The sequence below is a fragment of the Pseudonaja textilis genome, chromosome Z (genome assembly GCF_049901715.1).
Source record: "Pseudonaja textilis isolate UNSWEBS1 chromosome Z, rPseTex1.2, whole genome shotgun sequence".
Taxonomy (NCBI): domain Eukaryota; kingdom Metazoa; phylum Chordata; class Lepidosauria; order Squamata; family Elapidae; genus Pseudonaja; species Pseudonaja textilis.
In genome coordinates, this window is record NC_142008.1 from 21,134,573 (window position 1) to 21,160,339 (window position 25,767).

Here is a 25,767-nt window from a genome sequence, read left to right on the forward strand (position 1 = left end):
TTTTGCTTTATCCTCTCATAAGATTCTTTAAAAATTTAACAAGATTCTTTTGTAAATCCAATATAGGAAAATTATCCTGGTTTATTGTTTTATATCCCTTTTAAAACATCACTACTTTCTTCTATGTTTGCAGTGTAGTATCTTTTTTGCAGGTCATCCAGTTTCAACCCAATCTTCATCTTATCAAGTAGAATTAGTTTTTTTTCCATAACATCTTTTAGATATAGTCTTTCAATAGAATGAGATATCTCTATTGGCACTATTAAAATTAACTTGTGAGTTCATTGTTCAAAAATAATTGTAAGTCCAATGTATGCATACTCCCTTAATTGTAATCCTTAGTTCCATATAGTGTCTGATTATGCTTATTCAAAGCAAAGAATTTTTTCTATGAGAAAGACCCTTTATAATTAATTCCAAAATCTTTTGGAGAAGGCTGCAAGCTGATTTAATCTATTTAATATTGCAAGCCTTGTTAATAAAAATCAAATAACATTTTCTTCAATAAAGAAATGAATATTGTTTTTGATTTATATGTTTATTTTTTATATAAACAAATCTTTATTTAGTTAGAGGACTTTTATGAAAAACAGACCATGCTTTAGGTTACACATATATACATAAGTATTGGAAATTCAAAAAGTTTCACAAACTTAATCACCATTGTAAATAGTAAAATTATATCACATAAATACATTTGTGCAACTTGGTAGAAAATTAATAAATATGAGGAAAAGGATGCAAAAATGCCATGAAAGCATTTATGTAATAATGATGATCAAATGGTAATAAATAGTCTGAATGGATTTAGTTGAAATATATGAATATCTGTTGAAAGAAGTATAATGATTGTATATAAAATGACCATTTTACAGAAATTAGAATTGGGTAAACCAAGAAAAACAAAAAATAAATTTTATGCAACAAGAAGCGGTTACATAGAAAATGTTGGGTATATGGATACACCAACTGGTTTGGGTGACTAAATATATAAACCTAGGTTTAAGTGTTTGTAGCTTTAAGCACAAAAACTGCAATGTAATTTGATAATTAAGGGTGCGGTTGCAAGCAGCAGTAATAAGGCAGTGAGAGAGACGTAACACTTCCTGGTTGCTGATTCCTGGTTCCTGGTGTTACTGGTCGCTTGTCTGCTATCTGCTGCCTGCTGTTTACTCCTGTATGAGACGTCTGCTTGTTGGCTACTGTGCTGGATACTGTTTCTACAAAAGGACTGTTTACTTGGTGACCTGATATCCTGTGCATACTCAGCGTTGTCTTCGAGAGAAAGGTATCGGGAGGAGAAGATTTACAAGCAGATAAAGACATTGTACTGACTAGTTAATGGACTAGGTTACTGGATGGATATATTGGATAAATGACATATGGACTGAATGACACTGCTTAAACTCTGTGTGAATTAAATAACTATTTAAAACCACAAACAGTGTTTTTGTCTCCAGTGTGTGTATACTCTTGGGCCCAGCCTCTCTCTCATTTGGCTGCCTGGCTTGACTGCTGCTGTGCACTCTGCTTGGGGGTTTGTCCCCAAACACTAACATTGGTTATGGGCCCAGCAGTGAGCACAGTCTAACTAACCAGGTTATAGCAGAGAGTTTTGGTCTGAGTTGCACATTACTGTAAATACAAACTGTTTGTTGAATAGTTATTTATCTGAAGAGCAATGGCACTAGTAAATTTGCCAAGTCTGTCCATGATATCCAGACTAGATGGAACAAACTATGTTTCATGGTCAATGAAATGTAATTTACTTCTACGAAGAGAAGGTTTGTGGGACATAATAACAAACCCACCAGATGTATCTAACTTAGATCCTAATGATGAAGAGGATGCCAAAAAGATACAAGACTATGAACGAAAGAATGAGCAGGCGTTGTGCATCATAGGACTGACTCTCTCAGACCAGCAACTGATTCATATTCGTGGAGAGTTAAATGCTGCAAACTGCTGGGAGAATCTCAAGAAGATTTATGTTCGAGACAGTGTAGGAGCTCATATAAATCTTACACGGAAGCTGTTTAGAACACATCTTGAGAAAAATGGAGACATGTTAACTCATTTAAACTGTATGAAAAGCATTTTTCAAGAATTACAAGAAAAAGAGCTTATATTTAATGAGTTGCAACAAGTATACATTATACTGTCTTCTTTGGATCGAAGCTATGATGATTTTGTGACTGCTTTAGAAGTATTGCCAAAAGACAGTTTATCAGTAACTGAGATTACCGGCAGGCTATTAGAAGAAGCCAGAAGAAGGTATGAACGTGACCAGCTGAGAGAAGATAAGCCTAATAAAGAAGAGAAATTATCTTCAAAGCTTGAAAGAAACCAGCTATGTAAGGTAAAGCACCAGGATTTATCTTCGACGGCATACACAATTAAAAAGTGTTTTAATTATGGAGGCAGAGGACATTTGGCAAGATTCTGCAGAAAAGGAAAAAGCCAGAATGTAAGGAAGCCAAAGAAATCCTTTGAAGTAGCCACGTTCAGCAACTGTGATGTGAAGAATGATTTATGGGTGGTGGACAGTGGAGCATCCCACTGCATCACGAGAGATAAGACAAAGTTTATAAAAATGTCTACAAGCTCTCAACATATATCACTCGTGAATGGCTGGCACCTCAAGGCCAAGGGTGAAGGTATTGCATACTGTCCATGTTTAAACCAGAATATAAAAATGTTGTATGTACCACAGTTAAAGATGAACTTACTTTCTGTAAGAGTATTAGATAAACTAGGTTATGTAATTACATTTAAGGATAATAAGTGCATACTTGAAAGAGATAACAAAAGGGTAACTGCAGCTTTAAATGGAGCATTGTATGTTTTACATGATAGTAAGAAAGGGGAGGCACAGACTGTATTTAACAATATAAAGCCTCATAATGAATGTATCCATTTATTGCATAGGCGTTTGGCGCATGTGAATTTTAAAATGCTAAAACGTACAGTAGAGTTATCTGAAGGAATAAGGTTAAAACCCTGTGATAAATATTTGCGTTGTAATGTCTGCTGTGAAGATAAGAGTAAAATATTGCCTGCAAATAGGCTAAATGGTTTCAAAACTAAAGAACCTTTAGAAGTAGTATTTGCAGACATTATAGGTCCAAAGAAACCCAGTATGGGGGGTGCTCGATATATATTGATCATTATGGACCATTACTCTAGATATGGGTTTTGCTACTTAATGAAAAGCAAAACTGAAACATATCAACATTTCTTCAACTGGTTAAAGTTTGCAGAAAGAAAGTCTAAGCGGCAACTGATAACCTTGGTGACAGATAATGGAATGCGAATTTGTTAATAACAAATTCCAGAATAGATAAAGGTAGCTGGAATAGAGCACAAGAAATCTGCACCATACAGACCACAACACAACGCATTTATAGAGAGAAGAGGCCAAACACTACAGGCAATGGTTAGAACAATGTTAACTGATTCTGGATTACCTGATTCTTTGTGGGGGGAGGCTGCAATGTGTGCCAATCACATATTGAACAATGTGGTTAACTCAACTACTGGTGAAATACCATTCACCATGTGGCATGGCAGGAAGCCTGATCTGAGTTACCTGCACACATTTGGTGCACCAGCATGGGTGCATATCCCTACACAACTCAGGCGTAAAGGGCAACACAGAGCTAAACAATTTTTCTTCGTTGGTTACCAAGCTAACCATAAGGCATATAGATTTTGGGAGAAAGGCACATCTAAGGTGTTATGTAGTGCCAATGCCCAATTTCTAGAGCACGTAGGATGGGATAAGTTAGAACAGGATAACAATAAAGAAGTGATTATTGAATCCTATAGAAATCCCATTAATAATCCCTGTAACTTTAAGAACAAAGTAAAAAGAGAAGTACAGGAAGAAATTGTGCCCATACAGGAAGAAATAGAACCAATAGCTCAGCAAGATGAGGAACAGGACCAGGTAGTAATTCAAAAAAGTCCTCATACAAGCCCTGTAATTCCCAGAAGAACTACCCGAATATCTAGACCGCCTGATAGATACCAGGCTAACACAGTGTGCCAGGTAAATAGAGTTCCAAATACTGTGGATGAGATAAAAAGGTATCCTTCTAGAGAGAAGAAAAGTTGGTATGCAGCAATGAATAAGGAATTGAAATCCTTGAAAGATATGAAAGTATATGAAAATGCGAGATTACCTGTAGATATAAAACCCATTGGCTGCAAATGGATTTTTAAGATAAAAACTGACAAAGAGGGAAATATAATCCATAAGGCAAGATTAGTAGCCCAAGGTTTTAGACAAAGTGCAAATGACTATGATGAGGTATTTGCACCTAGTCTTAAAGCAGCAACATTAAGGGCAGCCTTAGTGTGGGCAGCAAGCAAGAAATATATAGTTAACCATCTAGATGTGGAAACTGCTTACTTGCATGCTCCACTAAGACATACTGTATATATGAAAAGGCCTAGTGGATTTAAAGGTGAAAATAATAATGATTGTTGGTTGTTAAAAAAGAGCCTCTATGGTCTTAAACAATCAGGCTATGAATGGAACCAGTATATTGTAAAAGAACTGAACAATATAGGGTTTAAAGCTGGTTTAGCCGACCCATGTCTGTTTAAAAGGGAGACAAATGGGAAAATATCATTATTATTATTATTCACTGATGATATTGCCTTGATTACTGAGACTAATGATGAAGCAAATAAAATAATAGCATCATTAGGTAAGAAAATAAAAATCAAGCAATTAAGGGAGATAAAGAGATATCTAGGTTTGAATATACTGAAAACACAGAAAGGTTTTAAGATATCTCAGGAAGATAAGATATCTAAATTGCTAATAGATTATAAAATGGAACTTTGTAAGCCTGCAAAGACTCCAATGAGTCAGGATATTTGCAAAATGGATACTCAAAGTCCCAAGTTTGATAAGGTCATATATCAATCTTTGATTGGTAGCTTATCATACATTAGCAATTGGTCAAGGCCAGATATTGCTTATAGTATTAATCAGCTGGCACGACATAATAATGATCCGCTTCAATGTCATTGGAATGCATTGAAGAGAATCTTAAGATATCTTAAAGGAACATTACACCATGCACTGTATCTTGAACCAAAAGGTGATCTCATACTGAGTGCTTATGCAGATGCTAGTTTTGCATCAGAAAGAGACACAAGAAAGTCGACTTCAGGAACAGCCATAATGCTGGGTAAGACATTAATAGGTTGGAAGTCAATAAGACAACAGCATATAAGTTTGTCTACTATGGAGGCAGAATTCTCCTGTTTATCACTATTATGTACTGAATTGATTATGTATAAACAAATGCTGAATGATATGGGTATAACTGTAAATTATCCTATAATTGTACATGAAGATAATCAGGCAGCAATTCAAATGGCCACAAATATTGCAGTAAAAACTAGGAGCAAGCATACAGATTTAAGGTACCTAAATGTTAGACAATCTGTAACGAGTAAAATGATACAGCTGGAGTACTGCATGTCGGAGGACAATATAGCTGATAATTTTACTAAAGCCCAAGGTGCCATTAAGCACCTAGAGAGTTGTGAAAAATATGGGTTTAGAATGTAAGGGTATTATATATTTATATCACCCAAAGGGGGAGAATGTTGGGTATATGGATACACCAACTGGTTTGGGTGACTAAATATATAAACCTAGGTTTAAGTGTTTGTAGCTTTAAGCACAAAAACTGCAATGTAATTTGATAATTAAGGGTGCGGTTGCAAGCAGCAGTAATAAGGCAGTGAGAGAGACGTAACACTTCCTGGTTGCTGATTCCTGGTTCCTGGTGTTACTGGTCGCTGGTCTGCTATCTGCTGCCTGCTGTTTACTCCTGTATGAGACATCTGCTTGTTGGCTACTGTGCTGGATACCGTTTCTACAAAAGGACTGTTTACTTGGTGACCTGATATCCTGTGCATACTCAGCGTTGTCTTCGAGAGAAAGGTATCGGGAGGAGAAGATTTACAAGCAGATAAAGACATTGTACTGACTAGTTAATGGACTAGGTTACTGGATGGATATATTGGATAAATGACATATGGACTGAATGACACTGCTTAAACTCTGTGTGAATTAAATAACTATTTAAAACCACAAACAGTGTTTTTGTCTCCAGTGTGTGTATACTCTTGGGCCCAGCCTCTCTCTCATTTGGCTGCCTGGCTTGACTGCTGCTGTGCACTCTGCTTGGGGGTTTGTCCCCAAACACTAACAGAAAATATACGAGGTCAAACAAGAAGTGAAAGAATCAGCAATGAAATGGGTACCGAATGAATGAAGATTGGATACAAAAATGTATGTTCAGTCCTACAGAGCAAATGAATAAGGAACAAATCAGTAATCAAATATATGAAATGTAAGTAAAAGAAGAGAAAGATCCAGAAAGTTGTGATGAAACGAATTCAGATTCTCAGAAATCAGAAATTAAAAAACAGACAAGTAAACAAAATATAGTACTTGAATTTATGTAGAGATCTGGTAGAAGCATGATTTTCAAGGAGATATAGATTTGAAAGAATGGTTTTGGTAAACTAGATTTACCTAGCTTTCCTTTTTCTTAACCTCCTAGTTTTAATTTAATTATGTACTACCAATGACTCTTATTTGTAATGCTGTTTAATTCGAAGGTATCAGAATGATAGGAATATAAGTGTAGACAATCTGACAACAATAAAAACATCTAAATAATCTTAAGTGAGTTGTCTGTCAACTAATTAATAGATTGGATAGTTTTAATCCACTTGCTGAAATGAGCTTGAGCCTTTGTCTCTGAACATCGATTTACAATACATAAAATGCATTTTCTAGGTATAAGAACAACTAATATAAAATAAATTATGAAGCAAAACTATTTTTTACTAATGAAGAAAAACAACACAACATCCTATGGGTTAAAATAGAAATAAATAACTCTAACTATGCAATTCATGATAGATAATTCTTGCATATCAAGCAATTTACAATTTTGGAAACCATGGATATCTAAATAGCTCAATAACAATCCTCTGTAATGCTAGTGCCAGACTACCCTTATTTAGACATTCTTCCTATAAATAACAATTTAAGGAATTTAGAGAATGGAGAGCCTAAAAGAATATGCAGAATGAGACGTTTATTTATAGGCAAGAAAGCCATTTGTCTTAAAGAAATAGCCAATTAGGAAATGCATGTATAGATCTGTATCTATAAAAGCATTTTAGTAAGGAAATAAATAATTTCTCCCTTTACAAATTTTAAAAAGCTAAGTATTCTTTCATTAATTAGCCCAAAATGTTATTAAAAATTTATTCTGCATATTTTTAAAGAGCCATTATAAATAATGATGAATAAAATATGTTTACAAATGGCACTAGAAATCAATACTTTATTTCTGCACAGAAATTTAGCTAAACTATTTGAAATTGCCAATATGCTATAATTTTAGTTGTATAAATATCATTCTTACAGACAGCATGTCCCTAACCACACTTAAACATCTCAGAAATTTAATAATGTAAGGTAAAAATAAACCAGAAGATACGATTAAGTTATAAACCAAATAAACATAACCAGCACATCAGTGTTGTTGAAAACCAGCAGTTATGGGTTAATGTGAAATAAGAACTCATACAAAGGATTTTATTAGCAAGCTTATTATGTAAATGCTAATTTAACATGGTTTTTTTTTTACTTGCAGCAAACGTAAAGATAAACAGATGGCTCTGTTTTAATTTAATTCCCCAATGAGTTTTGAGCAAGCACCCTAGCATATGATGCAATAGTCTAAAATTAAAATAAATGCTTTTCCTTATATTCAAGTTTGTTACTTATTCCAATGTCATACTATTTCAGCAGTTAAAATCTAATGTTTGAAAAATGGAAGGAAATACATATAATTTCATTCTTTCTACTGAGCATCAGAAATGCTCTTTTTACTATTCTTCAGGTTTAATCCCAAGTTTTGGTTTAATTGGATGTTATATTTATGTATTATTTATGTATTATTTTATTGAAACACAAATCAATTGAAGTTTTTGGGGTTGCTGTGATATATACTATTATAGATCTATATATTATATTCTATTTTATGGTAGTGACCTGCTATTATGTAACCACATTTATGATGACTTTGTCTTCTAGTTTTTGGCAAAACTGCACCCATATTGAACCATTGGTTCACTTCAAGATCATGGCCTTTGCTTGGTGACCACCAAATTCAATATGAGGACTATGAATATGATATATGATGTGATGTGATGTATGATAATAAGGTATAATAAAATATGATATGATATAAGATATATATCATTTTCAATTAAATTATAATCATGTTTATCTTCAACTAATTTAAGGTATACAGAGTTTCCTATACTGTATAACATAGCATTATAATTAGTATTAAAGAAGAAAGTCCTATGAATGGATTTATTTTATCATATATAAATACTTCTTCATTCCTGTAAGATAAAGGCATATAACCAACCCATTATCTACCTAAATGTAGAGATCAGTACAACACAGAATGAATAGCTCCCGTAAGGAAATCCATACAATTAAAAAATGAAATCCTATTAAATCTAATATATGTGAATATTTTTAAATGCTATTTAATTTTTATTTCTGTTTTCATTTACACTATATTTTCCTGAAAGGAAGAAAATTCTGATTTTATGGCAATTTCCTTTTATGCAAGAAAGGCTACTGAATTAACAGAATTAACTGAATCATTCCTGAAGATGTTAGATCTGTCTAATGTGAAACATATCCCTGTTTAGATTACTGCAATGTATAACTTTGTATACCTATAAACCACTGACTACTGAAAAATAAATAGGTGTTCTCTATGAGTATATAAGAAATCCTTCTCCCTGCCACCCTTCCCAGACCATAAGTATTTATTTAATTGCTAAGCTTGTAATATTTAAAATTGATACCTGCAAGATAATACACTTCTAATTAAAAGAAAGTAGCAGTACTTTGAATATCCAATAGGTCATTTTAGCAGCAATTTATTTAGCAATAAATTACTTTAGTGAAAACCTATTCTAGCCAGATTTGAAAATTCTCTTGAATTATAACTTTAGTCTGTATATGTATTTTATACACTAATCCATATTACCTAGAGTGGATCAACAAAACAGTACAGCTTCTTCTCAGTTTGATACTCTTCAATGTATTGGACATCAGCTCATAAAATTCATAGCGAGATAGCCAACATTAAATGGCTAAATAATCTTGGTTGGAGCCAAGCACTACTTCTTACACCCTCCTTCACACATTATTTTAAAGCTTAGCTCCTCTTTTAATGCAAGATTTTTCTTTCCTTATGTCCAGTAGCATCACTTAATAATTTGGATCACGCTGATCACATTATTTTTTTAAAGAAGTCAAATACTTATTACATTTCACATTATCTTTTTAAATGATCTGTTTAGTACACTTTTTAGTGACTTTAATTAATAAATAAACAATCATCCTCAAAACACTTCCAATTTAAAATTATTCTGGATTTGGATTCTACTTCTCAGCAGCAGTTCTGTGAACAGAATATTCTTAATGTGAACTCCCACTGGCATTTCTATACCTCCACAATTGCATACATGCTATCATGTATACCTGATACCACTTCCTATATAAGCCATCCACCCCACCTAAAGCATATTTTTTTATTTTATAATAACTTCCATATATTGGAGTGGTTTTGATTTTCAAGTAGCAATCCAACTTTTCCAAGGACTGTAACCATATAATTTGAGAAGCATAAAGGTTCTTCAGAGTCAACAAGATATTGCAAATAAGATATCCGCTGTAATTACAAAAAGAAGGGAGATAAAATTGAGAGCAAAATAAAAAGCATACCTTCTCTGATAGCTGTAAATGGAGTACCTTCTTCTTCCTGAAGTCTTATTACTTTCAGTGCTACTAGCTTTCCATTTACTCTGGAATAAAAAGACCAAAACATAATTATCTCAGCACTTTAGACTTTTCTATTTGCAGTACACAGAGCTTCTTATGATTAAGACTTTGTTATCCTCCATAAAAACAGCACATTACCATTTTAAAACCATTTTTTTAAATGTAATCTTGGGTATTTATTCTAATTATACTGTCACATTTTATTTGATGATTTAAACTTAAATAGACATTTATCATTTATTCCCAACCAAAATAGAAATAATGTCTACATAGGCTTTTATTGACCTCAGTATGCTTGTTTTCCAAACTACTGAATTAAGATGAAACAGATGTAGGAATTATAGTTGCTTTGTTGATGCAATTAAACTAAGGCTCATGGTTCATCCTGACTGAGTTTAAAATGGCAACATCCATCAACATCCATTATTTATAATTTTTGTCATTTCCTGGGAACAGAATAAACATGCTTACTTCTTTTATGCTTGGTAATGTTTCAGAACATATTATTTTATTGTGGATTTTTTTCTGTTTTGCTTTTGTAACTTGCACTTAATGTTAACTGTTTTCAAAAAGTGCCAGGTATGGCTATTACATTCCTTTTGTACTTTTTGTACTTTTAGATTATTCATTGGTAAATAAGGCAAAACCAAAAGGATTGTTTTTATTTGTATTCATAATAATTTGTATTTTAAATAATTTTCATGGCATATGTCTATGCTTTGTGGCTATGCTGTTATTTCCTGTCTATATAACAGCCAGAAGCAGAAAATTGGGATCTTATGTGTTTAAAAGTCATGGATAAACCCAGAATATCCAGAAATACATCAGTAAAACAGTACCCAAAATTGAGTTGCTGACAGAATGTCGGGAGAAGCAACAGACATGGGAAGATCAAGAAGAGGCAGTAGCATGGCAAGATGGGATTTATGTACCATCAATAGATAGCTGAGGTATCAGATATTGGGAAGTAGTATCAATGGCTGGAAAGGGCTAGACTGAAAGAGGCAATGATGATAGGAGGCCAAGAACACTGAGGTAATGATGATAGGAGGCCAAGAATAAGCACTAAGCACCAGATCTATAGAAGTAGGGGTTTAACCATACCAGCAGGACCCAAGGTACAGATCGCATAGAGAGGCCTCAGAGACAGTTCAATAAATAGTGCTGGGTATAAGAAGAAGCAGGAATAGCATACAATGAAAGGCACATCCAAGTAAAATTATAATCTTAAATTATAAATTATGTATTTTTGGAGTGCGCGTGTGTGTGTGTGTGTATATATATATATATATATATGGATCTTTGGTTGTTAGGAGTTTTCTCCCGTAAGATTCAAAATCTTACGCGGAGAAACCCGAACAACCAAAGATCACATACTAAACTACCCGCGAGAACCTCAGAAAATATATATGAGATTCTGCCAAAACGTTGCCACAACTTTAAAAGCACAACTGCTTTTAAAGTTGTGGCATGACAGTTAACAGAATCTCATCTGCCATCATCAGGCCTCTGTATAGTGTTCACTATACAGAGGCCTGATGATGGCAGATGAGATTCTGCCAAACGTTGCCACAACTTTAAAAGCACAACTACAATGACGTGGGAAAACACCCAAACGAAGCTGAATATTTTTTTTTTATATATATATATGTATGTATGTATGTATGTATGTATATGTATATGTATATGTAATATAAATATAATTTTGATATGTTGCTCTAAGCTTAGAAACATACACAATAGTGGATTTGATTGAAGCAAACCATTTTTGTCCATTAAGTGATGATCTGACACTTTGAATTGTCAACCAAATCGATTTGCTTAATTAGTTAAATGAACATGTTCTGCAGATAGAAAAATAAAATTTAGCAAAACATAATAGACTCTGTACCACAAGAAACATTTTCAAAGGAAATCAATTTCAGATTAAGGGTTTTGAAATCTACTGACTACAAAAGCATAAGGATATATACATACAGGGCCAAAGAAGACAAAAGAGGAGACTTCGGAGGCATTTAAGATTTAATCCCATTCAGCATACCCAATTTTCAATATGACGTTTTACTTTAATACTGTGCTGCCTCAGAGTCATAAAATTATTTATATTTTTATTTAAAAAATTACTTTAATCTCTACATTAAAATTATTTTTTTAAATTGACAAAACCTTAAAACATGCAAATGTTATAAATATACTTACTTGCTTTTCCCTTTGTACACTGTAGCATATGAACCTTCACCCAGTTTTTCCAGTTTTTCATAAGAATCGGCTTTTCCAAATTTGGGACTGGTTGGCTGAAAGACATAAAAAGAGAAGGAAAAGTATATCAATGTTTATGCATTCATAACTGTAACCTCGAACAAGTATCTAACCAACCATGAAGGCCAAATATTATTACTGAATCTAATAAGATTATACCAGAGATATTTAATGCTTGATCATTCAACACATCGGATGGCATGTGATTTGATCAGTAACCCTGTATCAACTGAACTCTAAAAGACTTAATTCACAGAACAACAAAATCTGTTGCATATTAGCCAAAATGCTATCAAAATAAGTATCTTATAGTCAGGAAACCCAAAACATTAAGGAGTCGCTATAAGGAAAGTAATTGAATTAACTTTTTACTGTACAAAATCAATTATGTTCATTTTATATTCACTATACCTATACATAAGTGTAAAATTAAGCATATTTCCTTATTTAATATGCTTGCCTATAGTTCATCAAATGCACTGAAAGATAACTCAAATATTACATCCTCTATAGCTCCTCCTTAATTATCATTTATCATTAAGCATTCATTCCAAGTCAAAATATGTATGCAATGTGTAACAAAAAAGTGAAGACTTTAATACCTATGGTATGATGAACTGAACTTCTAAACATCTGTATTGTTAATCTTAAATTAAATACTGATTATTTTAAGATTAACAGCTAAATAAGCTCTTGATTTTGTTACTAATTTCTCGTAAATGTTTAACTAAACAAGAAATGTTTACAAGGCACAGATTGAGGATTGTGTGTTTAAGTTCCACAAAACTTAATGGCCTATTTCATCGTATTATAATTTGCTAATGATACAAATCATGTGCTAGATAAAAAATTCACAATTCTGTATTAATTGCAAATTTATTTCCTTCTAATTATTTTTTTCCAAGATAGTTTGGAGGAATAAAGAAATAGGTGGACTTTCTTAGATAATAGGTTATTTAAATTGCAACTGAACCTTAAATATGAAATAAAATTAATTATACATACAAAATTTAATAAACTTTAACAATTTGCAAATATTAAATATCCTTGATAATGTTTCTCATTATAATATGTCCCTTGTTATTAAAAATGCCTATAGATATCCTTGACTGTGGACCAAATTGCCAATTCTTCTGGGTCCAGTATCAGAACAAAGTTGTAATCCTTAACCCAAAGCAACAAGTGGGACTGTATCTCCTTGTACAGAAATACAGATATATTATGAAAAACGTACACAGCAATTATTAAGAAAACATGAATTCAGTCCAAAAAGAAAGGAAGGGATGAGGAAGAAATTCAAGGTCTGGTTTCTTTGGTATAAGAGGGTCAGAAAAAGAAATACTATCGGGCTTTCAAGATTGTTGTCAGCTCTGTAACGTAAAACAGATGAGAAAAGAGATACTACAATAAATGCTAGAACTCCATTTTATTGATATAGGATATAAAGCACTTGAAAAAAGACATTCGATATTAGAGTAAGTCTAGGCCTATAAGAATTGAACAAGTAATGACTTTCCTGTCAACTGAAGCAGAAACTGAATTTTTAAGAAGCGGGATAAAAAGATACAGGTAATCTTCAACTTACAACAATTCCTTTAGTGACTGTTCACAATTGCAACAGCAGAAGAAAAAACTGACTTATGATCATTTTTCACACATATGACCTTTGCAGCATTCCAATGGTCATAATAATCAAAATCCAGTTGCTTGTTAACTGGTTTATGTTTATGACGATTGCAGTGTCCTGGGATCATGTGTTAGCTTTTGTAACCTTCTGACAAAGTTAATGGGGAAGGTTAAGGTTCACTTAACAAACCATATTACTAACTTAGCAACTGCAATGATTCACTTAACAACTGTGGCAAGAAAAGACATAAAATGCAGCACTTAAAAGTTTCACTTAGCAACATAAATTTTGTGCTCAGTTGTGATCATAAGTTGAGCACTACTATATAGAGGCTTAGGTGTTGGAAATAATTCATTAGAATATCATGGGTAACAAGAAAGAACCCCAAAGGGATTATTAATTCAACCCACTCCAGACACAAATGACCAGATTTAAATGATCATATTTGGGAAACATAATACAAACACCTATCTCCTAGACTAATGGCCCCCAACTTTTTGGGCACCAGGGACTGATTCTGTGGAGAAAGATTTTCTGGGGTCCTGAGAAGATGTGGTTTTGTGTGCTGTCTGTATCCCGTGAATAGGGCTTCACTTGTTTCTGTAGCCTGCTTGCTAGCATGCCATCGACTGGTGCTGGTACACAGGCTAGGGGTTATGGACCCCGACCTAGACTGTTGCCTACAGTGATAGGAGATGCAGAAGCAAAGGGAAGAGGAAGATCCTGGCAACAAAGTGAATGGAATTAATTATAATAGACATGGATACACAGTTAATAAATCTAAAGGATTGAAGTTGGAGATAAATGGACATGGAGAAAATCTATTTATGTAGTCACTAAATTGATTCTTACTTGAGAGCACATAATGATAATAGAATTTAATTGCTATTCGAATCCATTCAATTTGTTGATATCTAAGAAACCTTATGGAGTTGATTTTTTTCATTTTTCACTATGTGGATCTTTCCTATGTTCATGCTATTAATAACCTTTGCTTCAGATTATCTTTTCCTTTATTGCAATATAAACAACTAGATGTCCTAAAAGTTTTAATCTAGTAATGCCATAAACAATATATGTAACGTGAAAGACCAAAGGCTCTTCCTTAGCAACATGTTGTGTCATTCAGCCTCCTATCGTAATCAGTTGGTTTTCTGTGTCTATCAGTGAAGGGGTTTGTTTGTTTTGTAAAATACAGGAATGGTTTACCACTGTCCACTCCTATAACAAGATGCCTTTCCTGTTGTTACTGAAATGATCACCCACGTCAAGCACCTTTCTATATCACTGTTGCCCAATATATGTTTCTGTTTTGCTTTAGCTGGACTGAATGGGATGATCAACATATCTTGACAACATACATGGAACTACCCAATGTCCACCTCAGAACATGATAGACACAGGGACTTCACCATATCAAGGCATACACATTCCATGTCTCCACTCTATAGGCACCACGTTTCAGCAGTATAAAATAAAATAATATATCCTAATAGAGACATCTCCCTAAGTTACAGCAAAAAGAAATAATTTGTTTAATCTTCCTAACTAAAGAAAAACAAATATAAAACCAAATAATTAAACTATAGAATTAGAACCACATACATTAATTATATGGGGAAATGTTTTTCATAATATATCTTTTTAGGCAAATCTAGTAAGATTTCAAAAAATCCAAAAAAAATCATACAAAATAATAATGTATACCATTCCTGATCGAATGACTAATGTTACAATCTTTTTTCCTTCTCAATAAAACTATATTTCTCTGTAATCCATTTAGATGGTTAAAAACCTTATTAGAGTTAATAATTAGCATCTTAAACAGTCTCTTTTGTAAATCCAATAAAAAGAAATAATTCCAATTATTCTCTGGGATTCTCATTTTTATTCTTTGATTTTTAAAATATCATTCAATGTACTAGCAACAGATTTTTATTCAAAATGTTTATATTCTCCTTATGTAAATTTTCCTGGGTATCTTGTTCTGATATCTTCATTTGGTAACAGACTGTTCTCTAGCTGAAACAACAAATTTCCATTTCGTGAAGCAGATATCAATACAATTATTCAAAGATGACTTAAAACACCAACACCAATTTTGTTTCCCACAAGTTTACCTTTATTTTATTGAAAAGTAGTTTCAAAATCTTAATAATCAAAATCCAAAACTCAATTTTTTAACTCCTAGAATGTTTGGTAGCCAAAACCTTTTCTTACTTGTTGCTGTTTATTTAAAGTTCTTAGAAATTGTAAAAGGTAAAACATCATATTCTTATACTGAAGATTAAAAACATTCACTCAGGGTTTCCAGTCTTGTCATTCTTTAACTTTCTTAAATCCATTAATATGCAATTTCCAAAAATAGTTAGTAAGAAAAATGCACAATTTACAGGCCACAAAGGACTACAATATGCAGTTAGAGCAAAATGGTGAAGTCTTCCTGGTTTCTTCCCGTAGTCCAAAATTGCTGTCTTGCAATCTCTTTGTCAGGTAAAGAAAAAACTTGAACAATCTCCAGTAATTCTCTTTAATTCAGTGAAAACAGAGGCAATCTGCTTTAGCTCCCTTGTACAAGGCTGCAAATTGTCAGCTCCACTTGTCTTTAGAACTATCTTCAGTCAGCCATTTTCGCCAGGAAGCATAATTAGTATTTAGGACTTCAGTTGATAACTCAGAGATTCGTAACTTTTTTTCAAGTTGGCAACCAAAAGATTTAGCTAATGTTTCAGAGACAAGTATAGATGAATATGCTCAGAAAAGAAGATATTCAAGAATCCTTTTCATTGGGAGAAGGGGAATCCTCAAAATATACAAGAAAATTCACAACATGAGAATTCTAAACAGTTCTTTGCTTTTTTCAATAATTTAGACCACTTGTATCCCAATTTTAACATTACATTATTCTTTTACTGACAACATTTTAAATGTTTAAAAGAGGGGGAGGAGAAACGAAAGATCAGTCCATTTTGTTTTGGTATGAGGTAATACAAGATTTATTTATTTCACCAAGAGGATACAGTGTAACAGCATCATTGAAAAGGGGTGTTGGTACTTACCTGATACGCCCATTCTCTGTGAGCTGCAACGAGCATCCAGAGAGTGGGAGGTGCTTAGTCTCTGCTCGAATAGGCTGGGCTTAACTGTTAGGACGCTGTTGCTCCTCCCTAGCATCCCCCAGTTTTGGCGAAAACAAGGTGATGCGATCCCCACCCTCTTCTGTGATTTAGTCATTCATTGGTTTCTGTATTCTGTCAGATTAGTTGTTGGCCAGAACAGGATCCCACCAGATGGATTCTGGGTGGGGCTGGATGCTCGTTGCAGCTCACAGAGAACGGGCATATCAGGTAAGTACCAACGCCCTTTCTCCATTGAGCTGCTCCAAGCATACAGAGAGTGAGACATACCAAAGCTTGGCTTGTCCTATGGGAGGGTCTCTATATGGGCTGGAGCTCCCCCACTGTCTGACTGGACTCGTTGTAACACCCTCCTGCCAAAGGAGGCTTCAGAGGATACAAAGATATCAATTTTGTAATGTCTAGTAAAGGGCGATGGAGAAACCCATGTCACTGCTCTACATATTTCTGCTATAGGGGCTTGAGTGGCCCAGGCCACTGAGGTTGCTGCGCTTCTTGTCGAATGCACCATGATGCCTCTAGGCACAGGTAATAATTGAGTCTCGTACGCTTTGGCTATTGTGGCTTTCAACCATCTGCCTATAGTTGAAGGTGAGACCTTATGCCCCTGAGTGGCTGGCTGAAAAGATAGAAAAAAGGGCTTCAGTCTTCCTGAAGGGAGCCGTTCGATGTAAGTATTTACGAAGAGCTCTGCGGACATCCAGCTAGTGTCATTGATATTCTAGTTCTTGTGAAGGCCTGGGGCCAAAGTTTGGGAGAACCAGTTCTTGTGCCCTGTGGAAGGCTGAGTTGACCTTTGGCATGAAAGTGGGATCTGGTCAAAGAACAATCCTGTCTGTATGAAAAATACAGAGGTCCTTTCTGGCCGCTAGTGCTGGCTCCCTGGAGAAAGCTCTTTATCTGAGGGTGGTGGGAGATGGATGTTATACCTTGCCAGGTCACCACCAATGCAATAGCCGCAACCTGTCATCTTAAGGTGTTTGGTGAGAGACCCCTGTCAAGTCCGTCCTGAAGAAACTCTAAAACTTGTGCCACTGATGGAGCAAAAGGGCCTACTTTGGATTTTGAACACCATTTATAGAAAATGTGTTATAGGGGCTGAGCTGCTTGAATGGTGTTGATCACCCTAGTTGAGAGGTTCTCCTTCCTTAGATGTCGCCGCTCAACCTCCAAATGGCTAGGTGTAGCCATTGAGGGTCCGGGTGGTGGATCGGTCCCTGAGTGAGTAGAATTCTGTGCAGTGGAATTTTCCACAGGTCTTCTGTGGACAGACCCCTCAGATCTGTGAACCATAGTCTCCTGGGCCAGAATGGTGCCACCAAGATCAGTTCTGCTTTCTCTTCCAGCATCTTTTGAACCACTTTGGGTATCAACAGGAGAGGGGGGAAGGCATATAGGAATCCCTGAGGCCACTGGCAATAGAGGGCATTGACATTCTCCACTCCGTGGGAAGGGTATCTCGAAATGAATCTCGGGAGCTGCGCATTCAGGGGAGAAGCGAATAGATCTATAACTGGTAGTCCGAATCTCTGCACTGCTGCTTGAAACAGTTCCAGGTGTAGGCGCCACTCTGACTGGTCGACTGTGGCCCTGCTTAACCAGTCTGCCTGTTTGGCAGACCTGAGATACGTTCCGCTCTGATGGAACCCAAGTTCCTTTCCGCCCAAAGGCACAGTTTCCCTGTTTCCCACATGATTTGTTTCGAGTGGGTACCCCCTTGTCTGTTGATGTGTGCTTTTGTAGTAACGTTGTCTGTAAAAATGAGAATGTGTTTCCTTCGAATGTGCGGAAGGAAACTGCGAAGGGCCAGGTGGGCTGACCTGAGCTCTAACCAATTTATGCTGTTCGACTGCTCTGCTGCTGACCAATGCCCTTGAGTTGAGAGAGCCTGGAAATGTGCTCCCCATCCAAACAGACTGGCATCTGTAATGATGGTGAGTCTGTGGGGCTCTTGCAGTGGATAACCCCTGTTGATGGCTGGAACAGTCCACCAGTGCAGCAAAAGCAGGACTTTCATTGGAACCAATACTCGGGTCTTAGAGTTGCTTCATCCCGCTCTTTGAAACAGAAGCAGGTACCATTGAAGTGATCTAGTATGGAACCGGGCCCAGGGAATAATGGAAATACAGGAAATCATTTTCCCCAGTAATTTAGACAGATTGGCTAGAGGAACCCGTTTGAAGGATCTGATAAATTGAGCTAAATTCTTAATGCTCTCCTATCTCTTGGGGGATAGAAACACCCTTCCTTCAATTGTGTCAATTATCGAACCCAGGTGAACTAGGTGTGTGGAGGGAGACAAATGACTCCTTGCCCAATTAATGGAGAAACTGTGATGTTGCAGGTTTGCAATGTAATTTGAGTATCCAATTCTGCCTGCTTGGATAAGGAAGATAATATCAAGATGTCATCCGGGTAGCACTGGAGTGTCACAGGAGCGATCCTAAAGTGAGTGGCCAGGGCTGCCAGAACCTTTGTAAAAGTCCTGGGGGCAGATGACAACCCAAAGGGCAGAGTAACGTATTCAAAATGCTGGTTGTTATAGCAGAACCTGAGAAATTTGGTGTGTAAAGGTCTGATCGGTATGTGTAAGTAGGCCTTCGTTAAATCGATGGAAGTTAAAAAGTCACCCTTTCTTATGCTAAGCAGAATGGATTGTAACATACTCATTTTAAATTTGCGATAGACTAGAGTGCAGTTAAGTCGTTTTAAATCTAGGATTGCCCTCCATCCCCCCTGAACTCTTAGGGATTACAAAAAGTAGTGAATAGAACCCTTGTCCCTGTTGATCCTGGGATACCGGTTGGATGGCTTTGATTTCCAGTAAGTGATTGATCCCTGTCTCCATCAGGTTCCGTTTAATGGGATTCCTGGAAATAGGGTATTTTATAAAAAAGTTCGGGGGTGTTGAGTGGAACTAGGAGTGGAGCCAGGCCAAAACTGATGGTGTCGCGCACCTAGGAATTTGATGTGGAAGATTCCCAACGGTCTGCAAAGAGTCTCAATCATCCTCTAATGGGAGCAGGATCCCTAGATTTATCGTGGACGATGGAAACCTCTGTTTCCTGTCCCCCAAAAAGGTCTCTTCCCCTGTCCCCCCCATAAGGTTTGTCGGAGAATTCCGATCTATCGGACTGCTGGGTGCCCCTATATCCTAATACCCTTTGGAATCTAGGGGAGAATGGATCTTGATAATAGAGACAAAAGGAGCCTCTCCGAAAGGGTTGATAGCTACTGCTGTCTGAGCACCGAAGGAGGGAGAGGAGAATTTTTTTCTTGCTTCTAGTCTCAATTAAAAGCAGATCCAGGGCAGTGCCAAATAATTTGTCATCCGAAATTGGGGAGGAAGCTAGCTTCCATTTATGTTTGGAATCGACTTGTCAATGTCTCAGCCAAAACAAACGGCAGGCTGTAACCTGCGATGCCATGGCCCGAGCTAAAAATTTGACTGAATGAAAAGTAGCATCTGCCGAAAACTCTGCAGCTGCAATCTATTTGATGCGCTCTAATATTAGAATTTGGTATGGTGTCCCTTAGGTGGCAGAGCCATCTGAGGGATGTCCTAGTGAAGAAGGACGTGGCAGTTGCTGCTCTTATGGTCCACACATCAGATTGATGTGCCTTTCTGAGAGCGATCTCAGCTTTCTTCTCCTCTGATTTAAAGGCTTCCTCCGCCTCGGTGGGAATAGCGGAGGAGGATGCCAATACTACTGGCTCATCTACTTCCGGGGTACTCAGGGAATCAGAGAATTCCGAAGCTAAATTGAATAATTTTTTTATCGAAACTTGTAGGGGCTGGATACACTGCTGCTGAGGTCCACTGTTTCTGGATCAGATCTGAAAACATTTGTGGAACCGAAATAACCTCAACCTCATTAATGGGCTGTGAGAAAATCAGATCATCCAATTCTTCTAGAGATTCTTGTTATGAAATAGAAGCAGACTTTTCAAAGAGAGCTGTGATTTTTGCCTTAAAGAGGAGGGATCTGAACAGTTGGGGGCAAAACAGTCCCGTAAAAGTAGGTTGGTCAGCTTTGATGTCCTCATCATCAGACATGCCTCTTTCTAGGGGCCCCGCCTCTGGGGAGGCTTCACTATCGTGACCTGAGACTGCCTTTAATTGATCCATTTGATGCTCTCCTTCTCCCTCCTCCTGGAATTCATGAGAATGTGTCCTGGAAATCACAGAAAGCTCCCCTTGAGGAGGTACCTGAAGATAATGCAGGTCAGTTCTACATGGAGATCTTACTGATTGTGAGTCGCATTCCAAAACTGGTCCCTGCCTGGCCATCATAGATTGTTGCACCCCCGCTGCGATCCTCCTACGAATTGCCAGCTCCATCCATGCTTTCATTGTTTCTGGAATCTCGTCTGGCAGCAACTCTTCCTGGTGTAGGCCTGCTACTGTCGGGGTGAAAGTCACCTCGGGGGCTTGACGTGAAGCCTGAACTCCTGATGAGGCCTGGACAAAATTAGTAGGCCTAGAAGGCATGGACAGATCTAATGCTACTGGGGTGGGTTGAGGCTGAGGCAGTGGCATTGGAGGGGGAGGCTGGGAAGACCGTTCAGCCTCTCTAGTGCGTTTATCAATTTGCCTTTCCAGCGCCTTTTGGTAGCATCTTTCTCTGCTGCCTTTGAAGAACCCTTAGCTTTTGGGGACTTATCAAGGGTCCGTGCCTTAGCGCCATCTCTGCTTGCCATTGTACTTCTTTCATTTCCTTAAGAATACACACAGCCAATACCTCAGCCACACATGTTCTTACGAAAAAGCCAGCCAATCTGTAAACATCAACTCCATCAACCAATCAAGAAATGACAACACAGCCAACCTCCCCACCAGTATATATAGGGAGACGGCAGCTCCGATCATGCTTTGCTCACACAAGCACGAAGCCGAAAGCACCAGCCTGAAGATGGCGAGTGGAACCTTGTCGAAACATCGCCAAGATGCTCTCACTCTTACACGGGAAAAGACCCGAACATGCCAAGACCTGCGTGTGTGTGTGTGTGTGTGTGTGTGTGTATGTGTGTATTGTTATATAGATATGGACAGTTGGCACGTCCAGGATCCCACACCATCACAGGGGCAGGAACCCTATAAATAATCTCTCTCCCCCTTTTGTTTTAATTGATTTGAATTAAATTTGTTTATAAAATTTGAGAGGATTACACTATGTTGTTACTGAATATTATAATTCCTCCTGTTGAACCGACTCAATATTCTAGATGAATGAAAAACTAATTTACATTTAATCCAATTCTTTGAGAACGCTCTATGTAAGGACAACTGAGAAACCATAGGCCCTCCGCAGCTTTATGAGCAGGCTAACATATATCTCCTGTGAGGGCAGCCATATATATCTCCTGTGAGGGCAGCCAACAACAACAAAGCTTTTTATCTCCCCGAAACCGGAGTAAAGGGAGTTAAATGTCCTTATTTCCCTGTATAACTGCACAATGTGCTAAGGGGTGATTAAAGCCTCTCACAGGATATTGGCGAACCAGTGAATGGTCCCACCATGCAACGTGGAAAAATGGCAGTGTCCGTTAAAAAGCATGCCAAAATGGTCTTATTTTTTTAGGTGCGAACACAGCAGCAGCCTCTGCCGCTCAGCCTGTCTGATAAAAAAGCTACTGTGTGATTGAGCAGCGAGGAGGGGATAACAGAGGCTCCGAAGACCCCACTCCCTGTGTTCTCCGAGGGGAGGAAATCACCACTGGCAAAATGAATTAGAGACAAATAAGCACGCTTCCTTAAAAACGGTTTGCAGGTCAGATCACAATGGCACGGTAAAGGCGTTTGGCAAAGAAATGTAAAACAGAGTTCTCTCCTAGAGAAGCAACTGCCATGACCAGGAAAATCCCAAAACCTCTGAGGCTACTAAAGCGGCTTTCTGTCATTCCGACTGCTTCCTTACAAGTTGGGAGTTGGAACTTAGTAAATAGAAACCTAAATTTGGAAATCCGTTCTGATCAAACTAATTCAAACCAGAGGTGGTATTCAGCAGGTTCTGACCAGTTCTGGAGTACCGGTAGCAGAAATTTTGAGTAGTTCTGAGAACCGGCAAATACAACCTCTGACTGGCCCCACCCCCATCTATTTTCTGCCTCCCGAGTCCCAACTGATTGGCTGGGTCTTCCTTTGTTGCCCTGCACAGGAGAATAGAGCTGGAAAGCAGGTTAGTGTGGTGGGATGGGAATGGAAATTTTGCAGTAACCTTCCCGCATGAGTGGCGAGGGAATGGAGATTTTACAGTATCCTTCCCCTGCTATGCCCACCAAGCCACCCCCACCAAGCCATGCCCATAGAACCGGTAGTAAAAAAAATTGAATCCCACCACTGATTCAAACATTTAAATCCTGCTCCGGCCAAGGAAAAGCTGCCTATCATACCAAAGGCTGAGCTAAAATTGGGGGACGCTAGGGAGGAGCCAGGGATGAGCAACAGCGTCCTAACAGTTAAGCCCAGCCTATCCAAGCAGAGACTAAGCACCACCTACTCTCTGGATGCTCGGAGCAGCTCAATGGAGAAGTGGGCCTTTGAAGCAATATTTTGAGGTAAAAACTATGTCCCACTCACTTTAGAAAATGTGCTATTAGCTCAGAAGAAAAAAACGTATTGCTAGCAAGGGGTTGTTTAATGAGGAGGAGTTAAGAGTATAGGAAATTCTAATTTGACGAAATAAGAGCTTCATAAAAGGTTATTTCCTGATGAAAGACAGGAAAATAATGATGTACTCTGTGTCTTTCATTTATGTGGTGTATTTCAGGAGGTTCAGAGAAAATTTATCCTCTTTGGATCCAAGAGTGGCATGCTTCATTTATCTCAGAGCTATTTTGCCTTACATATTTTTATATCAGACTAATTTTGTTTCCATCCTAATACCCAAACTGAAATTTGAAAGAACCAAGATACCTAAATCTAAGAAAAACAGCTCATTTATAAAGCTAGTAAATAAGGCTTCCAACTAATTTTTTTTGGCAAATGTACACATCCATAAGAGTATTCAATCAAGCAATAAAGGTAATTACAAACCATGTACCCTGCACAGCAAGAACAAAATCATTAAAGCCAGGGAGGCTATTCTTAGTTTAATCTGTGAAATTACCTACTATTGCACACATTTGATACATCACTGAAGACATGTTGTAAATGAAAAGAATGTGGTTTTTAATTGCTTTGTAGAAACCAATATCCAATCAATTTTTTTCTGACAACAGTAAACATAAGTAAAGTTAATTACTGTTGCCCCAAATCCAGACTTAACTATGCTTAGAGCTGATCCAAATCATAAAATTCTGCATGTTACAGTAACAAACCTAGGAACAAGGAATGAAGACCGCTTTTAAATGGTCCGTTTAAAAAGACAGCAATTCCACGTGAATGATAGTATTGACCACATTTGTGAATTAAAAGATCATCATCTAACAATCAGTGATGAAATAGCATAAGCCAGGACTTCTCAAATGGCTTTCCCCAATGTACTGGAGAAGAAGCATTCGCTAACAGCTAATCACAAGTAAACCCCACTGTTACTCATTTGCTACTCATTTGAAAGTAGAGTACAAATTTCTAAGAAAGCTGAATTGTTACAAAATATCCAGAAATCTAAAAATCCTGGCTAGGACCGTTCTGAGAAGGAGGATCCATGTACATGGCTGGGAAGGAAGGAAGTGTGGCCAGCAGTGCTCTTGAGAAGCAGAGTCTGGCGTAGAACAGAGCTGCCTTTTTTTCCTTTTGAGCACCAGATCCAGAAGGCCTGGGGTTTAATGGATGCTAACCCGGCTGGAGGGAAAGGGGGCAATCTTTCCCAGGAGATATTGTTTCGGGAGTTGTTCAGGACAAGCCACATCAGGAGAGAGCATCAGGCACTCTAATGGCCTTGTCTTCATCTCCTGGAACCTCAGTTCTTTGTAGCAGAGGATTAACAGTGGTTGAGCTTCCAACTCAGGGTCTCTCCCTTAAAATGACAGTCTGATCTATTGGATAAAACCCCAATAACAAAAGGCAAGACAAGAAAGAATGCATAGAAACTAAGCAAGGAGATAAGCAAGCTAGAACTAAGGCAATTTTTTTTAATAGTAAGAGCAATTGACAATGGAATGGCTTGCCTTCAGAAGTTTTGAGTGCTCCATCACCGGAGGCTTTTAAGAAAAGACTGGACAGCCATTTGTCTGGAATGATATAAGGTCTCCAGCTTGAGCAGGGGGTTGGGCTAGAAGACCTCCAAGGTCCCTTCAACTCTGTTATCTAAATTTGCATCTAGCGAACACACAACTTTAGTATTACCTTAGTATTCAGCGCTATCTGTTTTGCTATTTTTGCACAAGTTATGCAAATCTATTCAAAGTTTCTCCATATGAGAAGATCCTTTGATATAACAAGACAATTACCCAAATAAGCAAAAAGTATTTTCAAATACATCATTTCCATTTTCCTCAAAATAATGCCCTCCTTCCATAGTCTCAAATTAAGTCATTGCCTATTTAGACGTAACCTGATGAGTACAGGTTGATGTAACGTTCATAACATATTGGTTAATTCCCATTACAAGTTTTTTACTTTCATATAAAAGTAAAAAAGGTATCCCTTCGTTTAGTGCCTGTTCAAAGTTACTTTTCTGGGGGACTCATGACCAGTTTCTGAAATTCTCCTCCCCCACCTCATAATCATCTGACAGTGTTTGCCAAAAGCTGACATTTATTTCTGATTTTTGGTGAAACTGATTTGCTCATAGCAAATCATTAGTTCACCTAATGTCAGCTGCAAAAAAGGTCATTGGGTTGTGACCTGATTTACAACCATCACAACTTATGATTGTGAT

The 25,767-nt window shown here is 37.1% G+C and overlaps 1 protein-coding gene across 6 annotated transcripts in view; it reads right to left on the minus strand.

Annotated features, from left to right (window-relative positions):
* CDK14 (cyclin dependent kinase 14) overlaps positions 1-25,767 on the minus strand; it is a 249,999-nt gene that overhangs the window by 153,638 nt on the left and 70,594 nt on the right. For all 6 annotated transcript variants that reach the window (XR_015740368.1, XM_026716071.2, XM_087917907.1 and 3 more), the window contains 2 exons: positions 12,119-12,213; positions 9,863-9,942 (listed from right to left, as the gene is read on the minus strand). Coding sequence is in view for 5 of the 6 variants with exons in the window: in XM_026716071.2 (XP_026571856.1) it covers positions 9,863-9,942; positions 12,119-12,213 (175 nt within the window). In the remaining variant the exon portion in view is untranslated. The remainder of the gene's footprint in view (positions 1-9,862; positions 9,943-12,118; positions 12,214-25,767) is intronic.